Source organism: Eretmochelys imbricata, chromosome 1, assembly GCF_965152235.1.
Source record: "Eretmochelys imbricata isolate rEreImb1 chromosome 1, rEreImb1.hap1, whole genome shotgun sequence".
Lineage (NCBI taxonomy): Eukaryota > Metazoa > Chordata > Testudines > Cheloniidae > Eretmochelys > Eretmochelys imbricata.
Genome location: NC_135572.1, coordinates 13,782,656 through 13,806,824, shown reverse-complemented (window position 1 = coordinate 13,806,824; position 24,169 = coordinate 13,782,656). Strand labels below are relative to the sequence as shown.

The 24,169-nt window shown below is 56.5% G+C and overlaps 1 protein-coding gene across 1 annotated transcript in view; it reads left to right on the top strand.

The window, feature by feature from the left end:
- RELT (RELT TNF receptor) overlaps positions 1-24,169 on the top strand; it is a 46,834-nt gene that overhangs the window by 9,293 nt on the left and 13,372 nt on the right. The window contains exons 2-6 of the mRNA XM_077808015.1: positions 645-727; positions 10,707-10,820; positions 11,276-11,454; positions 12,393-12,478; positions 16,931-17,188. Coding sequence (XP_077664141.1) covers positions 645-727; positions 10,707-10,820; positions 11,276-11,454; positions 12,393-12,478; positions 16,931-17,188 — 720 coding nt within the window. The remainder of the gene's footprint in view (positions 1-644; positions 728-10,706; positions 10,821-11,275; positions 11,455-12,392; positions 12,479-16,930; positions 17,189-24,169) is intronic.

Here is a 24,169-nt window from a genome sequence, read left to right as displayed (position 1 = left end):
GGCTTAGTACATGGCTTTCTAAAGCAGCCTCTCCCTGCAGGAGACTTTGTAGGAGAAATTTCTGGACTGGCAAGGAAAACCAGGCATCTGCCTGTCAAACCGAACAGCTTTCCTCTGTGCCATGTCTCTCTTCTTCCCTGCCCATTTTGATGTGGGAGGTTTTCTGTTATACAAGGCCTGATAAGAATGGGGAACTGTAACTACCCAGATATGTCAGAAAAGAGGGGCAGCCTTTAAATATAGGACCAATCTGTAAATCTAGCACTGCTGCTGTAAGTGGGCACAGATCCACTGAGGCTGATAGTTGTCGCCACTGGTGATTTTCCAACTTGGGTTCCAGGGCTGCTGTACATCACCGGCAACCCTTCCAGACTCTGCTGCATGGCACAGACCCAAAGGCGAGGGGACGTGTGCTGTCAGAGGAAGCCTGTCTGGTTGTGGGTTTCTTTCCTTTAACTAACCACAGGTTTCTAAGTCTTCTTGTTGGCTCCCTGTAATTTGCAGGGATCATCAGGCTTGTGTGTGCTGGAGGCAAATCCGGGTTTGTAATGGGGGTGCCAAGGCGCATCCGTCCTGCTGGATACTGAACTAGCCACAGAGGAAGGCTGACTCGCCAGTGACCCTCCTGTTCCTTGTCCCATCAGGTTCGTTCCGTGGCTCGTTGCAGTCGTCAGCCCTCAGGATGAAGAGGAACTTGGTCTGCTGGGTGCTCGTCGTCTTCCTCGCAGTGAGTACAATGTAATCCTGCGCTCGTTCTGGTCTGCACGGCCTGGGCCGGCTGCACCCCATCGAGCACAAGCGTGGGGCAATGGTGTAAAGCTGTGGCTGCACGTGCACGGGTATCCCCCAGGCCGTGGAGAGCGGGGGCGAGGGGGCGAGTCGTTTGTAGCCGAGAGTCAGGCAGGCTGCGCGGGAGACAGCTCTTGTGTTGGCCAGGGTGGGGCTGGGTGAAGAGGCAAAGAGGAAGCTGGTGTTAGCGGATGGCTCGGGGGGCAGGGGGAGAAGAGGCTGGGGTAAGCCGATGGAGGAGACTAAAAACCCAGGCAATCGAGCAAGAGTGACAGTAAAACCAAGCTGAAGTGTGCCTCAGCACCCCACACAGTGTCACACGCTCTGCTGTCTGCTTTCCCAGCCTGAAGCCACCCGGACGGGCCCCTGCCACCACACAGAGCCCTGCTGAAGTCAACTGGGCTGTACGCAGACACCCGAGGCCACCCACGCCGATCTGACAGCAGGCTCTGGGCTTCTGACTGTATGATCTCAGGGCAGGGAGCTCTTCTTTACCCAGAGTTCTCCTCCTCTTTGCCGCCTTCCAGCCTCTGGGCTCCCTCTGGGCAACCTAGCCACATGGTCTTTTTCAGCAGTGTCCTAACTCTGCTTGCATCATACCAAGTCCCCCAGATCCACCGCTCCTGCCCCAGAGCCGAAGGGGTTGTGGTCACGCCCACCCGCTGCCCGTCGCCTCTCTTGGAGGCCCGCGACGCCCCGGTTCCCTTATCAATGCTCTTGTGGTAACGTGATTATAAATGAGTGTTTGATGCTTATCGCGTGACTGCTCTGACAAGGCTGGTTCTGAAGCGACTGCATGGATGCCCTGCGTGAGTGGAGACCTCCCTGCCCTGGCTGTGAAGCTATTTTGGATACCCTCTGCTAAGAGAGAATGGTCGGGGTCTAGCAGGCTGTGCTTCTGTAATAGGCCTTCAGCCTCCCTCATGCCCTCCTCAACCCCAGCCTCCTCTTACTGAATACTGGACAATGCTAGAAAAGGTCACACTGGAGCATCTGAGGTCTGAGACTTTTACCTCTGGCTGCAGAAAAGCAGCAGGAGTGTGGGGGAGGGGACGCAGGAGAAAGGAGGCTAAAATAGTCTGCTCTGGCTGCCCCTGGAGACTGCCCAAAATAAGACTCTGCCTCTTGCGTCCTTATGGTGAAGCCTGGCAGGGCTGGGAAGGAGGCTTGTGCGGGGCCAGTGGTGCTGAGGGAGAATTGCTTGGATCCTCTGGCAGTGTGGGTTTTTTAAGGCATGCTGCAGGACAGGAAGGCCTGGAAAGGAGAGAGATGAGAGAAGCAGCCCCCTGCAGCATGGTGACGGGGAGTGTGCGTGGAGTCCCCTGTAACCACCTCCTCGACCCCCGTGCCCGATTTGCTGCCTGGGCACAGGAGCTGGCGGGGTTCGGTCTGGACTAGGGGGGCTGGAGCTGGATGACCCTGGGGAGGAGGCAATGCCGAGGAGCGTGCGTGGGGCTGGGGTGGGAGAGGAGGCAATGCCAAGGAGCGCACATGTGGCAGCTGCTGGTGCGAGGGGCGCCCCTCCTTGTCTGGCTATCGCAGCCCGTCTGGGTGCTGCGGGAGCCGTGCTGTGGGAGAGCGCTGTGCTCAGGCTGATGGGCCGGAAGGAGGGCAGCTGCGATGTGGGGGGGAGGGTGGGGGTGTTTGGTTGAGAGGGAAATAACAGGCATTCTGTGTCAGAAGTCAAAGGGTTAATCCCCCTCTCTCCCCACACAAACACACCCTCCCCCTGCCTTGCTGCTTTAAATACACAGCAGGGGAGGCCTGGAAAAGCAGGGAGCTGCCATCCTGGGCACCAGAAGGCTGTGCTCCCAGGTGTGTCCTGGCCCGAGAGCCCTTCTCCCTGAGCTCATCTCCCCATCCATTAGAGACGCAGAGGCAGAGCTGGGCATCGGGTTTGCTGCAATATCTAGAAATCAATGTGGCGGCTCCAACTCGATCCCTTTAAAAGCTGTGGACGCAGGGTCCCATTGGCCGGCCTCTCCACTCAGACTCATCTGCCCTGCGGAGCTGCTGAGGGGCGGGAGGGGGTGGCCATTACCCTGGTTATGGCTGGCCTGCTGCCCCAAGGAGAATCCTGTGGAGGCAGTGGAAGTGCCGAGGGGAATTCCTGACTGCCCTGTGCCCCTTGCTTGTCCCTGATTACCCTGGCTGGGAAGTGTTGGCCTTGGGCAAATGCAAAGCGTTAGGTCAGAGCTGAGCTGTGCTGGCTGATAAGTAGCTGGTCCTGGCTGTTGTGGTAAGAGAACAGATACCCCAAATCTGCCCTGCTGGTGGGGATGGTTTCGTGGCTTGCTGCTCCGTGTCCTCCGGTGCTGGGACATGTTGCGGACAGCAGAGCCTAGGGTGCTCCACTTGAGAACAGATGCGGTTCCCCGTCTCACTGCTGCAACGTGCTATTCCCATCCTCGGTTACGCTGCCGGAGGAGGCAGCATTCAGAGGATTAAAACAGGGATCAGGGCTAGGGTTGGGTTTCAGAGGTGTGATTTCCTCAGCCCAGATAGTAGCCATTCTATAAAATCACCTGACCTCTGCTCAGACCAGGCCAGTAGGGCCCACCCAGCTTTGGAACCGACCCAAGAACAGGGGTTCAGATGAGAAGATCTGGGCTTGCCCCATTCTTTCCTCCCTTGACTACACTAACCTGGCTCTCCGCAAGGCCTTCCTGGTGAGGATCTCAAAGCACTTTGCAAACTGACAAAATTAGTTGTTACCTAATGACTCCCTGGCTGTTTCATGAGCTGCTGGGTGGAGACAGAGGCTGTGGTTTTGACCTTTTATAGCTTAGTACCCAAGATGCGCGAGAGACCATTTCTCTTGCCCGTGCAGCTGTGATCAATACAGTATGCTCCAGTTGGAGCACCTATATAAGGGAGTTGCTGGCAGGGCATCCTCCTTGCAGCCTTCTGAGTTCGGAAATTAACTCAGTATCTTTGGTGTTCCAGAGCCCATACTTAAAGGGGCATTACAATTTTATTGTTTTAATTGGCTTTACATTCTTTTTGGCTTCTTTATGCGGGATAAAAAAGGCCTGACAGTCTGCATAGTTTTCTTCCCCCTACGTGTTTAATATATTTTTAACCAAAAACACTTTATCTAGTTTGGTTGGAGGATCTCTTGCAGGTTTATGGAATGTCTGTGAGCGCTTAGAACACCCATTCTTTTAATTAAGGTGCATTTTTAACAAAGACTTCTTTTCTCCAAAGATTCTGCTAGTCATTTGGAATTCAGTAGGTGTAACCAACAGCACATTTACCATCGTCATGACTAAAACGCCCTTCGCTTTCAGTCTCGTGAGATGTTAGCACTGAATTAGTTTTTCCCACTTGCCATAGTTTTCTAGAGTAGAGAAGACCTGAATTTCCTGTTTTGCTTTTGTTTTAAGCAAAGAAACACAGGCAAAGAAACTGAATGGAAATCCTTTCAGGCCACCTTCAGAGGTTTGTAAAGAAGCCAAAAAGGGCTTCAAAGCCAATTTTGTTCTGTTCTGCATTACCTTTAACTCTCTTTTCAGAGGTGTTTGGGTGCAAGCAAAGTTTAGGTGAGGGGACTGTTGAAAGGCTTAATAGATAATTTTACGGGCAGGTGGGGCGGTACTTTGTGAATGGTCAGTTATGTGTACTGCATTAATTATTTAACAAATTTCCGATGATGTAAAGTGCCCGTCATAGCTTCTGGACACTGAAGGAATAGGAATGCATCCGATGAAGTGAGCTGTAGCTCATGAAAGCTTATGCTCAAATAAATTTGTTAGTCTCTAAGGTGCCACAAGTCCTCCTTTTCTTTTTGCAGATACAGACTAACATGGCTGCTACTCTGAAAACTGTATAAACTGAAATAATTCTATAAAACACTTTATTAATAAAGACCTAGCTCATATGTAATGCTTTCCTTCAGCAGATCTCAAAACGCTTTACAGAGGCCATCAGTATCATTATCACCCATTTTACAGATGGGGAAACTGAGGCATCAAGCAGCAAAGTGACTTGCCCAAGGTCACCCAGTAGTAGAGCCAGGAATAAAATCCAGATCTCCCTGAGCCCCAGACCTGTGCTCTATCCACTGGACCACACTGCCTCTCTGTAAAAGCCACGCCACTTCTTTGACTTGTGATCTGCCAATTAGCCTGTGTATGATGCAACATGTGCATTCCTCAGTCTTTTTACTGTAGAGTCTTATGACATTTTATTTATACACTCGCAGTTTCTATTTAGAACTCTTCTTCATGGGACTGGACTCTTTCTGTGTGTGTGTAATACACTCACAACTCAACTTTGTTTAGTCTCTTCCAGTTCATACAGGCTTCATCATTTCAGCTCTGTTGTGCACTGAGGCCCCACTTTGAGATCAGAGATAGAACCTCATTCCTAGCTTGTTAGAGTGTGGATACATCACAGGTGAAACATTCAGCCTTCAAAGAGCGTGGAGCTCACCAAAATCTTTTCATCCATTCTTTTCCCAATGAAAAAAGACTCTTTTGGAAGAAAACCAAAACTTTTGAGAGGTTTCATTGTTTTCCTCAAACATTGTCATGCAATCCTTTGACACCTCCTCTCTCTCCCACTTCCCTCCCACCGCGAAACAAAAGTTTCCCTTTTAACTCAGACATTTATTTCACTTCAGTTTGGGGGAATTCCTCCCTTTTCTTTCCTCCTTCCTTTTTCTTCAGTGGAAGAAAGGGGGCATGGAACAGGAGTGAGGGAAGGAAAAAAGGGGTGAAGGAAAGCCAAAGAAATGAACTGAAACAAATCTATGAATCTATTTTTGTTTGGTCAAAAAACTCCCTAGGAAAAAAGTTTTGTTCGACATCTTTCCTGGGACATGGTCACCACTTGAGCATGTTTGCGATGTGGGCTGAGGGCAATCTGGGAGGGCTGCCGTTTGCTGTCCCTTGTAGCTGTCCCCACCAAGCCTGCTATTGGCGGACGCAATGAGTGAGCAGCGGGCTAATGAACGGTGCCTGTCCTGGTGCCCTGTGCCCCTGCTGAAGGTGCTGCCGACCAGAGAAGGCACAGAGTTGCCAACGTGCGAGCTGTTTGCCCAGGGACAATGCTCTCTGCCTACACCAGTGCCGCGGCTGGGCGTAGCGCTACTGGCATTCAGGGAGCTGGATCTGCGGTAGTGGGGGAGAACACGGCTGGAGAACATGAAAGGAGCAGGTGACTAGGGCAGCCTCTTGGAGAAACACAGGGCCAAGCAAATGCCCACGAGCACAGGCTAGGTGAGCGCTGTGTCCCAAGGCTCCCACCTGCTGATCCAGGTCTGGGCGGTGGTTTCCTACGTGACCAGCACCGTGCTCGGGCTCGGAAAGAGCCTCTGCCCCCGCTTTTGTGCCAGTAAATAGCCTAAAGCTCTCTTGGTGCTTTGTTTGCTTGTGCAGGGGTTGCCTGGCAGCACTTTTATCTGGTACTGTGGCTGGGAGGGGGAGCAGGCAGGTGGAGGGATTGTTCCTGCCTCGCCCCAGGGCTGTCAGGGACTCCAGCTGGCTCCAGCTCTTCTCCTCTCTGCTTCCCCAGAGGTGGCTGTAGCTACCACATCCCATCTGCAGGGAGCGGGACAGGAGCCTGCCTAAGGATTAGCTTGTGGGAGGCAAGTAACCCTCACCCTGACTTGCTTGGCTCCCTACTCACAGGGTGACACATGCTGCTTATAACCTACCTCAACCAAAATGCTTGGGTCTAATGAGCATTGCTTTGGCCCTTTGGCTCGGATGCAAGTCGGAATCGGAGCTGTCAGAGCAGCTGGGCCCTCCCTGTTCAGCTCTCGGGGCTGGAGGCTGCCGGGGTTAGTAAAGTTCCTCCTGGAACCCTACGACCCCAGCCACTATGCAGCAGAATCAGGCCCAGCTCTGGGGGCAGGGGGGGAGCAAAGAGCCGATCCCAGCTGTGTGTGACGCCTGTGAAATCAGCCCTGGATGTTACGTAGGCTGTATGCAATGAAGTTGAAGCCATGTCATTCCCAGGATGTTGTGCTCCTGAGGGAATTCTGCACCTACAAATGATGCGCACAATATTTTAAAATTCTGCAAAATTTTATTTGTCAATGAATAAATGTGGCTCGAGCATGGCAGAGGGGAGCACAGGCCACTGGCTGCAATGAGGTGGAAGATCACCCTGAAGCCTCTACCTCCCCCAGTACAGGGACTCGGCAATGAAGCTGCACCTGACCCTGACGCAGTGCAAGGGCCGGGCCTGCCCCAGAAACACTCTGGGGTCCTGCCCCTCTGCACCAGGTGTGGCTGGGCAGGTTCAGCCCAGCAGGATCCAAGTGTGGAGGGGCTTAGTGTGGGGGAATCCAGGTGTGGGGGGTGAGGTTTCTGTGTGGGGCAATCTGGGTGTGGGCAGCTCAGTGGGAGATCTGGATGCATGGGGGATCGTTGAGGGGGGGCGGTTCTGGGTGCAGGGACAATGGGGCTCAGCATGGGGGGGTCTGGGTGTGGGGAGATGGGGCTTGGTGCTGGGGGCTCGTCGGAGGGGTCCAGGTGTAGGGGGTAGGGCTTGTCAGGGTGAGGGTTTGATGGGCCTACTCAATGGGGGAGCCTTAGCTGCTGCTGAGAGGATGCCGCATGCTGGGCTCCCGCTCTCCCCCGCCCCATGATTCCCCTATTCCCCTTTCTTCTCCATGCCCACTGCCTCTCCCCCCCCCCCCGACCTCCCTTACCCAGCCCCACCGTGGGCACACTCTGTTGCACAGAAAACAGGAAGGCTCCCAGCACGCAGAAGGGAGCACAAATGGGACTAGGACCCAGGAGGCAGCATCCAGCTGCAGAGTCAGCGGAGCTGAGACACAAACTCCTTCAGCTGGGCACCTCTGCGCTTGTGGAAATGCGGGGGCGGGGGGGGGGGAGTGGCACATAGCCCCGTGTGCCCCCCCCCATGCCTTGCCTCTGCGGGGAGACGGCTCCCCAAAAACTTCACCCAGGGTCGTCTTCCCCTCCCCACCCCTTGCGCAGCTTTCCTTGGCTTCCCTGCCGTTTTCTGCGGGGAAGCACAGGAATTCTGCGGGGGGCGCAGTCACGCAGAAAACCAAAGTAATGTTAGAGAGACACAGTGGGTGGGGCTATGTCTTTTCACTGGACCAGTTTCTGTTGTCCTGCTGTACAGCCTGAGGATCAGCTCCGTCTGGCTCGAGAGCTTGGTCTCTCTCACCGGCCGAAGTTGGTCAAATAAAAGAAATCCCCCTCCCCGGCCTTGTCTCTCTGGGTGTTGCATGGTGCCGTTGCTGCCATGCTGCCTGAGCACCCTTGGGGCGGCACCCTGGCGGCGATCGAGGGTGATGGGGCTGTTGGGGGGTTTTGGCTGGCCCTTTCCCATTATGAAAAGAAAGGGGACGGGATGAAGAAAAATCAGGACCCTGAGACTGGCAGTCTCCGGGGCCAATGGGGAGAAGCCAACGCTCCAGGTCAGCCCGATTGACCGGGCAGGCAGGCCAATGAGGGAGCCGAGGGCCTGTCGTCCGTGTGAGTTGGAGCTGCCTGAGGCAGAGTAGGGCTGGGCAGAGTTAAGGGGAGAGTAGCAGCAACCAAAGCCAGAGAAGCAGCCCACAAGGCAGAGCAGCCAGGAGCTGGGGCAGCGCAGACCAGCCACGCCAACAGGGAGCCAGGGCTGAGCTCCAGCAGGGGACTGCTGGGCCAGAGCCAGGACAGCAGCATTGTGAGCAGCTGGGGAGAGCAAGGGCAGTTCTGGGCAAAGGGCCCAGTGCAGGTAGATGTCGCCAGACAAGAGGCCTTGCACGCTGGACTCTGAGTGGGAGCTGTGATCCGCAACGGGGGAAAGGGGAGACCAGTACTCAGGAGAAGGGTCCCTGCTCCCTGGAGCTGAGGGCGCATGACCACCACCAGATCTGGTGTCTGACCCGTGGTATCAGTACAGCACAGCCAGGGCCTGGGACCAGGGGTCGGCAATGTGTCCGTACACGGACACAAGTCCACGGTAAAAAATATTAGGTCCGTGAGGGACGCTCACGGGTAGCTCCCTGTCCCCGCTGTTGCTGGCAAAGGCACGGCCAGGTGCCTCTGAACGATGCCTCCGTCCCCCCCTCCCCAAGTGCTGACTCTACGGTTCCCAGCCCATTGGCAGGGAACCGCGGCCAATGGGAGCTGCAGGGGTGGCGCCTGTGGCCATGGCAGCACGCAGAACCACCTGGTCGTGCCTCCACATAGGAGCTGGAGAGGAGACATGCCGCTGCTTCTGGGAGCTGCTTGAGGTAAGCTCTGCACAGAGCGCACGCACGTGCCCCACCCCCTTGCCCCAGCCATGATCCCCCTCCCACCCTCCGAAGCCCGGCCCAGCCCAGCCCGGAGCCTCCTCCTGCACCCCGAGCTGGAGTCCTTACACACCCCCCGCCCCGAACTCCAACCCTCTGCTCCATCCCAGAGCCCCCTCCCACACCTTGAACCCCTCATTTAAGGTCCCACCTCGGAACCCGCAGCCTCAGCTCAGAGCCCCCTCTCGCTCCCCGCCAATGTCCGTCACTAAGTCCGGTATTTTTGTCAAGTGTCCGTCCCGCAACATGGTGATGCTGACCCCTGCCTGGGACGTGTGAGGGGCTGGCTGTGAACTTCCCTTACATTGCCCGAGACAGCTGGTTGTGATGGTCCCTGTGCCCACAGGGCGGGGCCCCTGTTCCTCTGACCTTTTCCCCCTGTCTTTCTTACAGTTGCTGTTTAATAAATTGTAATTGGTTTGAACTTAATCTAGTGATCAGTGGGTCAGGGAAGTGGCCGGTGTGGAGAAAGTGCCTGGGAGTGGGGACACCCAAGCCCCTGTCCTAGATTGGGGATTGAGCCCCCCCCAGAAATCGTGAGCCCAGGCTTGTCGGGGTTACAAGGACTCTGCCACATGGCAGGGAGGAAAGGGAGCCCTCGAGGTCAGGCAGGCCTCTGGGTAAAGGGAGTGGGAGCGAGGACTCACATCCTTTCGCTAGCCAATCCCAACCGGGGTAGTGCAGAGGCCAGGAAAGTGCCCCACAGGAGCGGGACCGTTTCCCCCCTTAGCTAAGGAAGCAGGTGGTGCCGGGCTGGCTCTTGTCTCCCAGTTGTGCTTCTGGGAAGGGGTTGGAGGCTGTGTATCTGGGGCACTGTTTGCGTTGCTTTTGCGAGCCTGCTGCAGGACAGTGTGCTACTGATCCCCGCCCCGGGGGTGGGTGGGGGGGTTGTTTGTTTTTTTTTTAAGGGGAGAGACTTGTCCCAATGGAATCCTGCCCAGGAGAGGCTGAGGGCTGAGCTGGCAGGCTGGAGCTGCTCAGATACCAGGGTGATGGGCCTGGCCAAGCCACCTCTTCTGCAGCGTGGGGGCAGGTCCATCAGCCCCTCCGAATGCGCTGGGCTCACCTGCCTGCCCTGAAGGCGAAGCTGCTGCTCATGTTCTCTGTGGAGGTCACAGGCTTGGGGGCACCCGTCCTGCCTGGGTCCATGTCGTCCAGCTAACTGTCCTCCCCCTCCAGAAATTATTTGTGGCAAGTGAGATGCCCTGCAAGCGAGTCTGATGAAGCAACCTGGGGTCCACATCTGTACCTGGTGGGCATCAAGCTGCCCTGGAGATGTAAACCACTCCCAAAGGGAAGCAGGGGGAGCTTCCTCTCTCGAGACTCTTCCTATAAGGGTGGGTGTCATGTAGGGGGAACCCCTGCCCAGCCTGGAGGTGAGAAAGGAACTAGCAATGACTTGCCTGGACTCTTCCCCACTCCAGCTGCTGCTAGCTCCTCCCGTCCTGGAGGGCAGAAAATGCTCCAGGAGACTCTCTGGATGAGGGCCTTGGGGGACCTCAGAGGACCCTGGTGACAGTGCCTCCTCCCAGTGCCCGGTGGGGCTCGGCTGTTCCGGTGCGAGGCTGGTCCCCACGGTCTCTGAGCCCAGGGAGAAGGGGCGGGAGCGACAGCCCTCCCCGATTCCCATCACTTGCTTCTCTCTTTTCAGCTGTTGAGCCGGCCCCGGGCCTGGGCGCTGGTGTGCGGGGAGCAGGAGTACTGGACCGTGGAGCGGGACTGTGCCCCCTGTGTGGAGTGTCCCCCTGGGGAGGAGCCCGATAGGGTAAGCCGTTCTGCCTGCTACTTAGCAAGGGGCTGCTTGGCAGCAGCTTGAGCAGAAGTATTGCCCAGGGGTGGGATGGGGGTGTCTGTCCTCCCTGGCCCTTGGCGCAATCAGGAAGTGAATGGCTCCGCACATTGCCCTGGGAGGGCGGGGTGGGGACGGGAGGTTAAAGCCCTTTCGCTGATTCAAACCCAGCCCAGTACAAACCAGGAGTCGGTGATGGGTGGCCTCTGTGCGGTGGGCCGCTGGTGGACTTCAGTCCCAGTTAGCGCTGGTCGGCAGCCTGAGCAGAGAGGCTGTGGGTGGAATGGGCCATGGGGACTGAGCTCTCCCTGCAGCTCAGAGAGGAGGCCCGTTGGCGCAGAGAGGAGCTTGCTGCGCTGCGTCCCAGTGCCATGGGGCGGCCAGCAGTGCCAGCTCCTCTCCTGACTCCCTCTCCGTTTGCTCTCCTGTAGAAGTGCGGCTCTGGGCAAGGCCTAGGTGTGACCTGTCGAGCCTGCTCTCCGGGCACCTTCTCAGCCAGCAACGGCACGGCACCCTGCTTGCCTCAGACCCTCTGTGAGGCCAGGAAGAGGGTCCGCACCAGCCCCGGGACAGCTGCAGCAGACAGCCAGTGTGGAGGCTGCATGCCAGGGTAACTTGCTTTGTGGCTTGTCCTGGTGTGGGCAGTGCAGTGGCAGCTGGGGCCCTCTTTGGGGGGAGGGGGGAGTCTGGCCCGTGCACAGAGCTGGGTGGCATCTGCAAAATGAGGGTCCTGATTCTTGCCGGCCTCCCAGCGGGTAATCATGTGTAAGGACTTCAAAGCGCTACATTGGACAGGGCCCAAATCTCACAAGTTTTGTGGATCTGGATCTGAGCCGTTGGTTCATTAGGGCCCTTCTGCAGGGTGTTATTACTAGAGCGAAGACCAGCTAGCAGGGCTGGTGTAGCCCTGTCGAGTGGGAACGCTTCCAGCTGCCCAGCAACCTCCATGCACCATGGAGAGCAAAAATCCAAGCTGCGGAGCAGGAAGGCGGTTGCCTGTGAGTGTTCTCATGAGTCACTAGAAGTCAGTTGGCTCCTCCAAGCCAGTATCCTTCAGGCAAGAGGGAGGAGAGAAACTCCCCAGTTTAGTCACCTCTCTTGCTCTGGGCTACTGACTAGCTCCATAGTGGGTGAGTCTGGCCAGTGCAAACCCAGTGAGTCAACGGCAGTGGGTGAAAGAGATTTGGAGAAGGGGTGATGAGCATATATCTTCCTTTCCCTGTTGGGGGAAACTGTCTTGTGCTTTGCTCCGAAAATGCTCTCCAAGCACTGTATAAGTGAGCGAGAGATGGCTTTGCCCCACTGCTGAAATGCAGCCACTTCTGGAAAGGAACGTGGCAGATGCTTAGCAGTGCAGAGTAGGAAAGAAAGTGAATCGCTTGTGGAGTGCAGGGAACGTAACCTGCTTCCACTGTAGTCAGGCTTTGTCCGAGCTGGAATTGGTAGCAGCTGCCCCCGCCCACTGAGAATGCCTGTGAGCTGTTTAACTGCCAGCCGTGGTCTCAATCTGCGTTCGGCCCTTTGCTAACCTCTCTTTGCTCTTGGCAGGTTTTACAGCCCTGAAGGAGAGACGGACCCAACAGCTGAATGCCTGCTGTGCTCCTCTGCTCCCAAAGGCGTGCGGGGCTGCCCAGGTTAGTGTAAACAGCGAGAGGGGAACGGACACCACAGCTGTCACGCTCAAAGAACTCGTGTCCAGGGGCGGAAGGGTGGGGCTTCCCTGGTGGGGCACAGGAGTTTGTCGGGGCCAAAAGGGAGGACAACCTTCTTTTGGGAGCCTCTGCTGCCCATTGAGACTGTCTCTATGCAGTTCAGGGAGACAGGATTCGAATCGCTACCTGCATGGCCAATCCTCTGCCTTGCCGGACCTGTGATCACCCAGGGCAGCCCTTCTGCTGCAGGCCGCGCAATCGCTGACCCAGCAGCTAAGTTCCCTCTAAGCTGCACGGCCACCACAGGGGCCTGGAGAGGAGAGAGGTGGGGGGTGGGCGGGGAGCAAGTTGGGGCGTGGCAGCGGGGAGAGGTGCCTCTCCCCTGGCCCTAGCTCTGGAGCTGCGGCTCCGGCCTCACCCTAGCCCCCAAATCCCTCATCCCTGGCCTCACCCCAACCCTCTGCCCCAGCCCTGAGCCCCATCCCGCACCCCAAACCCCTCAGCCCCACCCCCGCCACACATCACCTCCATATTGGTGCACGTAACAAATTTAATTCCGCACATGGATGTAAAAAATTAGAGGGAACATTGGCCCAGCAGGCGCAGCTGGAGATGGTGGGAGTCCGACAAGGGGGCAAACAGGCTATCGAGTTGAGCTCCCTGCCAGTGCAGCAGAACCGATAACTAGCAGTGTGAGGATAAGCAGGTCTCAGACACCCAAGTGGGTCCAGCCCAGAGCCCCAGGCACCCATCCAGACAGGAGACCAGTACTATATGGACTGTAATATCTTTCTCTGCCTGTCTAGCAGAGACCAGGTGTGCTGCCAGGAAAGGAGAATGCCCACGATCTCCTGGAGAAGCAGGGAGCCTCCTTTAGGGGCAGAGGACCACGTGTCCCGCCCTCTCTCGGGCAGAAGGGACAGTTCTTGGGTGGGGAGAAGAGCCACACGGACAGACTAAGGAGCTATTTCACCCACCTCTGCTCTGGGAAACAAGGAAAGTGACCCCACACGATCAGTGAAAAGGGAAGCGCTGAGGATTTTTAAAGAGCAGGACAAAAGAGCGTGTGAAACCTAAACCAGCACTGAGGTGGGATCCCCCCAAGAGCCAGAGCGGTGCAAGTGCGGATCCCCACCGATCCCGGATGTGGTCTGCTGGTCCTGGCCAGCAGCTTGTTTGTTGGCAACTCGGGTAGAAAAGGCCCAGCCTCTTGGCTCTGAGAATTGCCTGGCAGCTGGGGATGGCAGGGACTCAAGCGTGCTCTCAGTCGCTCAGTTTGACTTGCACGTTCTTTGAGCTATTTCAGTCCCACGGTGATTTATGCCTCCACAGTAATGTATTTATCAAGCACTCTTTGTGCCAACGCTTCATTAAAGCACTTGGGCGGGCGCAATGCAGAATTCGCTAAAGGAGACACTGCCTCAAATCCAGTTGTTCTTCTGCAGAGCTCTTGTGCCAGGCTGTCCTGATGGACGCGTGAAGGGGCGGGATTGGAGCCCCGCTTTAAGTGCAGATCTCCACCTGCAGAGTCGCCGACGACGCCCCAGGAGTTACAGAGAAAGAGCTGCTTAGGCGAGGCGTTGTCTCGTGTTCAGAGTTTGCACGGTGCCTAGCCCAGCGAAGCCCTGGCCTCTAGGCGCTGTTGTAATACAAACAGCGTGTTGAAGCAAGAGATCCCTGCAATGCAGCTGCTTCTAGGGCACAGCGCCTCAGCTGCTGTCACAGTGCATAGCAGCACCATTGCGGGAGACAGGGAAGGGGGGGACACCATGGCTGACACAACCTGCAAGGGGAACTGACGTAGAGGGGGATTTAGTTAGTGGGGCTGGTAACTATAATAATGGTTAAAAGAAAAGGAGTACTTGTGGCACCTTAGAGACTAACCAATTTATTTGAGCATGAGCTTTCGTGAGCTACAGCTCACTTCAAAGCTCATAATTGCATGCACCACGTGTGCCTGGTCACGTGGATTGCCTGTTTGTACCACCCAAGCCCACTTTGCCTGCGCAGTCAGGTTCACGCACCACGTAGCTGCCCAGTTGCATCCCAGGCATGTGAGTGCCACCCACGTCGACCAGGGCCACACCTTCCAGGTGCTCGGTGGTGAGCTAGCTAGCTAGACAGCCCTTGCAGGAGGGTGTGGGGATATCACTGCAGTGCAAGCTCCTCTCTGGGGGGCAGTCCCTCCCCACCCATGCTGAGATTGCCGCGTTCAGATCTGGGGGTGTGCGGGGTGCATTGCGGGGGGTCACGTGGAGCTGGATGGAAGGAAACAAACCCTGTCTGTAAAGTTTCAGAGTAGCAGCCGTGTTAATCTGTATCCGCAAAAAGAAAAGGAGTACTTGTGGCACCTTAGAGACTAACAAATTTATTTGAGCGTAAGCTTTCATGAGCTACAGCTCACTTCATCTAGTGAGCTGTAGCTCACGAAAGCTCATGCTCAGATAAATTTGTTAGTCTCTAAGGTGCCACAAGTTCTCCTTTTCTTTTTGTCTGCAAAGTGTGATTCACGTGTGGACTCACCTGGGACCAGGCTAGCCTGAAACTCCCGGAGGCACTGGTTTGGATCCCAGCAGAGCCCTGCAGTGGGTTAGGCCTGTAACAACCTAGATCCTGAATGGTCACAAAAGCTCCCAGGGCCACAAGAGTAGAACACTTGGCCCCTTGTCCTTGCCCACAGTGTCTAGGACCTAGTTGGAAACCTGACTCACCCCTACAGGCTATGGATGGAGCGTGGAGGATGGTGAAGCCAGGGCGCTGCTGCCATATGCATAGGAGGGCTGGGGGTGGGGCTTCTGTAGCCAAGTAAGTGCTTTGGAGAGGCCCTGGCTAAGGGAACTGGATGGAAAGAGTGGGGGGATGGCCCGGTGGGGATTCCTCTGCCTACCTGCCACAGCCCAGCCAGTTCAGATGTGTGGTCTGATCCTGGCGTCCCTTTGGAACGGTTTCCCCAAGGACGGGAGTGGAGGTGTGTCTGAACAGGTTCCCAAGCCATGAACGGATCCCCCTTCTGCTCACTCCAAGTGGGAGGCAGGAGGGCGGATGTGCATTTCGGAGGAGAACTGGCCCATGCCTTTTTATGGTTTGGGATCTCTTCTCCCCTGTCCTGCTGGAATGGAGCTAGCAGGAGCTGCTTTCCCATCCCTCCACTGGTGCCCACCCGAGCTCTGTTCCAGCTGTGGGCGTATCCGAAATCGAATCCCCAGCGGGGGATCAGTATTGCCCAGGGGCTGCGTGAGGCTATGACTACACTACCACTTCTGCTGGCAGCACTTTTGTCCGTCAGGGGTGTGAAAAATACACACCCCTGACCGACAAAAGTGGACAGTGCTGTGTCGGTGGGAGAGCGCTTACCCCGACCCGGCTGCGGCTCTTCGGCCCCCGCGGCACCGCCCGCAGGCCAGGCCGGAAGCCGGAGCCAGAGCTGGGGTAAGAGCCGCACAGGGAGCTGCGGACCCTCCATGTGCTCAGGGCGGGGACATGGGCCGGGGGCTGCTCTCAGGACCCCCACCCCAGGCAGGTGGAGGGTCTGTGGTACCCACAGCGGCCCAGGCTCCCTGGGCCGCTCTTACCTGGGCCAGGCTCCGGTGTCCAGTCTGGCCGGAGGGGCAGGGGGCCGGACCTGTGGTGAAAACTGCAGGCAGGAAGGAGCAAAGGGGTGGGCAGTGCAGGTGGGGGAGGGGAGCTTACAGTGGGACGATTTACTCCCTGCAAGGCTGAAGAGCCCGGTCTGGGCTCCTTGAGGGAGACTCTTTGGGGTGAGGAGGAGTTGGGGGATGGGAAGCCTGTGCTTTGGGAGTTGGGGCTGGGCTGCTGTTTCAGCAGGCCCCTTGCAGCCTGTCCTGAGCCATCCGTGACTGTCTCTTTCCTGGGGGCGGTGGCGGGAACTGAAAGCCGGAGCGACGTCCTGCTGTTGACCAGCATTTTAGCTTGAACGACGGGGGCCTGGCTCCCCAAATCCCAGCCACTTCTGCGCCCTGCTGCAGAGCGACAGCTCTCCAGCACAAGGGGTCTGGGCACAGAGTGCCCACTGAGTCACAGACCCCTCACAAAACGGCCCCTCAGTTACCCCAGAATGGGTTGTTTTTTCCCAGTTTTCAAGGAAAAACTGAAACCAACTCCCCAAAAACCTGACCATGTTTCCAGAAATCTCAACCGAAACCCAGGAAACGTGAACCAAAAAATGAACATTTCACTGACAAGCAGGCAGTGGTGCCTAAGATAACTGCCTGGCAAAGGCGTGTTCCCTCCCTCTTAATCAACATACCTAGCTCTTTGCAAAGGAGGCAAGTAGCATTATCCCTATTTTACAGATGGGGATACTGAGGCACTCAGCAGAGCCAGGACTAGAACCCAGGTCTCCTGGCCTTCAGTCTAGTGCTCGAGCTACTAGGCCACCGTCAATACAGGCTCTTTTAACCCTCTTCCCTCCAGGCGCGAAGCAGTGGCTGACCCGGCTGGCGAGGAACGTTGAGGCCCTGCACAGACGGGATGAGAGGGCGGCTCCCAATGGCACCCGGGACGGGAAGCGGGAGGAAAACGCCACGCAGTACGCCGTGCTGGCCATCGTGCCGGTCTTCTGCGTCATGGGGCTCCTGGGCATCCTCTTCTGCAACCTGCTGAAGAAGAAGGGCTACCACTGCACGGCCCACAAGGAGAGCGAGGAGGAGGTGGCAAAGGCAGAGAGAGGCGGTAAGGGCCACCGAGTGGGCTCTGCGCGTTCTCCCCGCGTTCTCCCCGCAATCCCTGCCTGAGCGCTCGTGCCTAGCACCGACTAGGGGCAGCAGGGGCCGCCCCCAGCAGTAGGAGGGCACTGGGTTGCCTTGCGGCACTGCAGCCCCAGATGCCAGACTCCCCACTGCCGCTCTAGCGCCCCACCCTGGCTGATCTGTGCCCGCCCTTTGGGTGGCACGACCGGCACACTGGAAATACCGATGATGATGATGATGATGATGTGCAAGAACTAGACCAGCCCCAGCCTGGCAGAGGGGAGAGATTGGCCTCTGAGTCCCCCACCCCATGGGCAGAGTGGGGGCAGAGCGGGCATTGTGGATGTGTGCTGGGAAGCCTGGCAGCCCAGGTGCATTGACCGCACCAGCGCATTTGCTCTGGTCTCTAGGCAGGCTGCCAGCGGCTAAGGCACTCGAACCCAGGAGCTCTTGCCCACCTGGGGTGCAAGGATCAACTGGGGGGAGGGAGGGGAGCAGTTTCTTTTCAAGATCTCGTGTGATAAACGCCTTAGTCACCAGCTCCTTCCTCTGGCAGGGGCTCTGGGTTTGTTTCTTTGTCTGCTTTTGGCTCTTTGCTCGCTAAACAAACTCCCTCTCCTGTAGTTAGAGGGAAAGGGAGGTCACCCTGCGTCAGTCCCACGCTGCCCATAGCAGGACTGATCAGTTCACCCCTCCTGTAGAGACGTCTCACTGCCCTGTCTCCGCCCGCTCTCCTGTGGCAGCATTCTCCCTTGCCATGGAGCCAGGAGGGAGGGGGACTGGCCGTGTTGCACCTCCTGAGTTCTCATGAGCTGGGGCAATGGTGAGCGCTGGGGACACCGGCTAGCGAGGGTGCCCAGAGTGAGCCTGGAAAGCCACCTCCTCCTTGGCAGAGCACAGAGTCCTGGCAGCGGCTGAGTGGCTGCATTGCCTCGCGTCTAGCAGCTAACGCTCTGCACTTTGTGGGCCAGAGCACCAGCTGGTGTGAATCAGGAGAGCGTCAGTCCAATCAATGAGCCAAACCCTGTTTACCCCAGCGAGGGTCTGGCCCACAGTGTCTCTCTTGCCCAAGGATCTCAAAGCGTTTTACAACTGTGAATTCTCACATCTCCCAGGCAGCTGGTATTATCCCCCGACTTACAGCCGAGGCACAGTGCAGTACCAGTGGTGGCAGCGGTGGGCTTGCCTGACCCACTGCCCCCTGGTCTGACCACCAGTCCATGCTCCCTCCTGGGTGGTCCAGCAGGATCCACTCTCTAGCAATGCAGCACCTCTGGTGTCGGCCTTGCCCTGGTGCAGCTGCAGTGACTTTACCTCCCCTCGGCGCTGTCAGTCCTTCTCAACTAACCCCTTCCATGCCCCACGTCTCCTGGGGTGTGGGGTTACCCGCAAAGGGTGCCTCATTCCCAGCACTGACGGCAGATCCCCTCCCTTGGGCGGTGTACTGAGAAGAGCCCCTGACTGCAGCCGGGGAGGGATGGGCCGATGTGGAGGGGTCGCCCCCAGCTCGTGAGTTCCTGAGCTGCCGCGTCAGGGCCTGCCGCAGGGAACAAAGCCCTGTTCAGCAGGTTACCTCAAGGGCAGGAGTTGTTGCAGGAGAGGCCGCCAGACACCTCTGCAGTTACACGGGCGAGGACTGAACAGCGCTGCCCAAGGGCTCGCCATCCTTGGGAGAGTGATGGGCCGTGACTGTCCGCGCGAGGTGGGCGGGGGGGACAGAAGGTCGTGAGTCGGAAACCTCCAGAAACGTGAGGTTGGCTTAAACGCCAGGAGATGTAAACTAAATCCTCGTTCTGTTTGATGGGGGGTTGGGCAGGGGAGGGGTTGTCTGTCAGTTGAACTCTCCCTGCTCTCCCCCTCCATGTGCACATGAGGTGGGATGATTTACAGGTCGCAGATGCAGCTTCCAGTGCATGCCAAGGCGGGCCTGGGGTCCCCGGACAATGCCCCAGCTGCTGCAGCCGGGGAGGGGCTGCCCTGAGCTCCCTCCTCCATTAACTTCCTGCACGGGGGGGGAGGCCCCTGCTGCTAAGCTTAGGGTGGGCTGGGTGTGGGGCAGCTCAGGGCACCCCCTACCGCTGGCGGCTGCTAAGGTTGCCGCTTGCATCGTGTGTAGCACAGCAGCCCCTAGTGGCCCAAAGGGGGAAGTGCAGGCAGGCAACATTGTCCTTGTTCATGAGATCCAGCAGGCTTGGGGCGCATGGCTGCTCCTCCTGTGTACAGACCGCTGTCTCCCCACGGCTGGCAGCATTAACTACTGCCAGAGCTGACGCCAGGAGAGAGGGGCCTCTGTCCTGGTGCATGGATCATCCTGCCCTGGTCAGGCTTGGGGTGGAAGTCACAGCAGTGAGGCAGCTTCCTGCTGACCGTCCGGTTTTTGGCTAGGGGGAAGGGAAATGAGTGAGAGGATCTGAGAGGGGAAGGCGTTGGCCAGGACCCTGCCAGCAGTGCTTGCTGGACTAGCAGCTCAGCGGTTCCCTTTTGTCCCCCCGGAGTGCGGTTTGCCCAGGAAGCCGAGCAGGCTGGTGTCGAGTTCCTCCGCTCCATCCTGGTCCCATCCTCTAGTGTTCCAGCAGCTCTCGCTGTATCCTTTTGCTTTTTGGCATGTGACTCGACCCTGGTGCGGTGCTGGATCATGGAGAGGAATCTGCTAACTCCCTTCCTTTGCCCTCCTTCCAGGCCCTTTGCCTCGCCGGCCAGAGGCTAAAGGCGGATGGAATTCAGTTTCTCTTCTCTCCTCGCCCTTTTTGTTTTGTTTTTGTTCCTCTTGATTTCAGTTCCGGTAGCCAGTTCATTTCCTCTGAAGTCAATCCAGTTCCTTTCCTGCAGCTGTGCAGAAAGTCCGCCCCATTCTCCAGCCAGAAGACCCCTTTCTAGTGTTAAGCTAGCCACAGGTTCTCTATGGGTCCAGGTGACAGTAATAAACCCTCCTGCTTCCTGGACGCACAAGCCTTTTCACCTGTGCTTGATTGAGGGTGGGGGGCACTTCTGGAATTTCTCAGTGAGGACAGGGCTCGGGTTAGTTAAGGATTGTGTGTGTGTGTGAGAGAGAGAGAGAGGTTGCCCTCTGGTGACTGGCCTGGAGAGGGGATCTGCTGGTATCTTAGGGAGCTCTTAGATCAAGCGGTAGAAGTCTCAGTGTTTGGAGCTAAGGAGCCAGGCTTTAGTCTGGTTCCCCTCTGGGTGCATATGAGAATGAGTGTGTTTGCAGCACGTGGGTTTGTTACAGAAGGGTTTCTCCACTGCCCCCGGTCCCTGACTATTGCTAAGCTCTTGATGGCTAGCATGCTGCGTTTCTGGAGCAGCCTGGCTATGCAGTGCCAGAATTCTCTAAGCAATTCCAAGGCTGGTCCCAAGATCATCTTCCCCCCATGCTTAGTTAATCAGTATTTCAAGAACCTTACCCCAGTGGCACTGTGAATAGACAAACAGCTGCTGAAAGAGAGTCCAGAGCTGCCAGACGCAAGCCAGAATGAAGCTGTACAACAAGCCCCCTGGAGAATGGGCCTGAGCTCGGCCGCTCTGGAGCGAACTTGCTCTGCTCTGAGACAATCGGATCTGGCCATCTCTCAGGTAGAGATTCAGGCCTGGGGTCTTGTAAGAGGCTTGGGTTTGAGATCCTGCCCCAGTCATTCTCTCTGGGCAGGGAAAGGAGCATGTGTTTCTAGCTGCTCTGTAGTGACCCCCTCTGGCTAGTAGGGGAATGGCAGCAACTCTGTGATGGGAGTCCCCATCCAGTTGTCCTTGCCTGAAGAAAGTTCTCCAGCCTGGGGCCTTGAGGGAGAAGGGGGCAGATAATGCTATGACTCATGACACTGGTGGTGACATCTGCTGTTAGGGTGCTGGTCAAAACTCACAACTCCCCACTTCACTAGAGCCTCTGCAGGCTGAAAACCTCTTTTCTTGGCTGTAATACCTGGGCATTAGGGTTGCCTTCCAGTGTCTGAGCTGCAAAGATGGTCTGGCACCTACTGCTGCCCCCAGTCAGGGGAGACTTCTTGTAGCTCACACTGCTGCGTCCTGCATGTTTGGTGCAGAGCACCTCGGAAGGAGCAGAGTTTGAATCCCCTCTCCCCAGGGGTGTGACTTTGCAGCGCCTGGATTTGTTGCAGTGCCCAACATAGGCACAGCAATGCACAGCTGCCCAAGTAACACAGGCTGAGGAAGAAGGGTGGGTTGTGGTTGGCTCTCCTCTGAATCACGGGCACATCAGTCCTGGAGACAACTTTATACAACTGGCGTGTGCTACCCTTCCCTGACCCCCAGTCGGGTTCCAGTATCTTGTGGCAAGGAGTTCCTCAGGTGAGGCCCCTTTGCTGGGAATGCTCTGTCCCCAGTGCCTGATGGCTGGAATCTCGGGCTATTTTAGCCTCAGTGTCCTCTATAATTGTTTTGGATGCTTAGGTGGTTTCTGAGGTGTTAGCCAAACTGTGCTAGGAATGGCATAGCCCTCTCTGTAGATAAGGCACTGGACTGGGACTCGGGAGACCTGAGTTCAGTTCCCAGCTCTGCCACTGGCCTGCTGTGTGACCTTGGGCAAGTTGCCTCCCTCCCCATGCCTCAGTTTCCCCATCTGTCAAATGGAGATAAAAATATTGTGACCCCCTTTGTACAACACTTAGCTCTTGTAGAGCACATTGAGATCTAGCTGTTGTCTGCAATACAGGCCATAATACTAGGGGTAACTAAGACTCTAATACCTCTGTTTGTGGTGGCATGGGAGGGGGCCAGTTTGGGTAGCAACAGGGCTGTCTGTGACTATCCCAGAAGACTCTCTCTATTTATAGGAGTTCAGCCAGAAGCCAGCCTGTTCCTAACCAATAGCACTTGGCTGACTAGGCTGGCTTGCGGTTGCTTTAGATGCACCTGGCACTTCAGCCAATAGGAATGCGTCTCTTCAGCATTGATGCTTGGACCAGCTGTTACATTTCCGTCACCCCATGACGCCTGTCCCCGGTGCCTTGCTCATCACTGGAGACAATAGAAACAAAACCCAGGGTAGATCAAGAGCCTTGAGATAAATTGTTCTCCGAAAACAAGAGGCCCATTTTGAGTCTGGTTAGTAGCGCCTGGGGATGGCTTAGATCCCTAATCCTCTGGTTTGGCACCCCCAGAGTCCACGGGTCAGAACTTGGCAAGTGTGAGCCAGTGTTTTATCTCACCCAGGTGGCTGAGGGTTGCTGTGTGGGAAATTCTCTAGGGACGACTTAAAACTGGAATCCCCTTTTCTGTGTGGTCAATAGAAATGCCATGGTGCTTTTGAGAACAGCATTCATGGGCAAGACACAACAGGGCAAAATACTCCCCTGCCCCACCCCACTTTGGCATGCTTTGCTGTGTGCAAGTTGGCTGGTACCTTCCATCCCAGAGGTGGCTGCGTTTCTGCAGTACTGTATATGTGGAGCTTGTGAACCACTTTGGGATCTGAATCAAAATCCTGGCATGGGATAGTCCTGAGCTGTGGTGAAGTCTGGGTCTTCGCTTTGCCCTTCTGTCATTAGTCCCTGGGCCAGATAGGAGCTGTGGGAACGTTCTTTGACCTCGCTTTTTCAGGCAGTGGGCTCTGGACCTGTTCCATGCGTCGAGCCCACCCTCTTTGTTACGTAGAGCCCATGATGGGGGCATGCGTTCATTTCTCTTAAATTCCCCTGCAGAAGTGCAGGGGAATCCTCCAGATAAAACTGTGTGATGCAGATGTGTGGGGCTCATAACTGGAGCGAGGGAAGCTTGGAGTTGATTAAAACGGAGCCTGCTGCCCCCGTGCATTCACAATTCCTGAGTCAGGCTCCAAAAAACCAGGAAAATGGCTGCTTTATCTCGAGACTTAAACATACCTGGGAGTCTGTTTGAGTTTCTGGGTTTTGAGCCTTTACGGGGTCACGTTTTTGGGCTCTGTTCTGCAGCAGTGAGGCCTACGGACTCTGTACGTGAAAACCTGAGATTCGGTTGTAATCACATGACTCCGGGGGCTGGAGTTTTAAGAAGAAAACGGCAAATATTGTGAGACTTGTGCTTAAAATGTGAGAGTTGGCACCGCGAGTGATTTCTATGCAGCTGCTACATCTCCCTTAGGCTATGAACAAAGTAACCGCACAACAGCATCCCTCTTCCACCCCCCGTTCCCCTACACAACACACACTGACAGATGGCAAGACCAAGCACCCTCTTCATTTGCCTTCTCCTATTTGTCTCTGTGTCTTCATCTGTGTTACCCCCCCCCAGCCCCCCGACCTGGTCTTCCACCCTCTCCAGATCCCTCAGAAATAGACTCACCTCTAAACCCTGATTCCTCACTCGAACTCCCAAGCAACACAAAACCCCTCTAGAACCACGGCGACAACCAACACCTGTCCAGCACGCCTGCTGGCTCTGAGCGCGAGCCCTGCAGGGCAGCCTGGCGTGCTGTTGGCCTGCCCGCCGCGGCCCTCGGTGATTGCCCTGCAGCGCGCCTCCCCTGTTTGTTTTCTGAGCTGAATGAACGTTAAATAACCCTGAAGCGCCCAGCCCCAGCTGCCGTCGCCATGGCTACGGGGGCTCGCGGTCCCTGATGTCTGCAGCGCCAGTGTTTGCGGTGTAGAAAAGTCGGGCATGAGAAGGGGGCTGGGGCTGACCTAGTTTCTGGATCAGTGTTAGCTACAATTAAGTGACCAGGGAGTATCTGAGAGGGCTGGGGCTTCTCAGGATTGTCCAGTTGCTTTTTAACGAAAGAATCGTTCTAACTAAGGCAATGATTAGGTCACGGAATCCGTGACTTCCATTGATCTCTGACATTTTCTGCTCTGGGGCTGGAGCTCCCACCAGCCCTGTCCCAGCAGTTCCCAGCCCCTGCCTTGGTAGGGGGACCCATCAGCTGCCCCACTGTGTCAGGGGGGACCCCCTGCAGCTGCCCAGCACTGCCCCTGGGGCTAGGGGACCCCGCCGCAGCCCAGCCCCCCGGGCAGGGGGACCCCAGAGCTCCTATGCA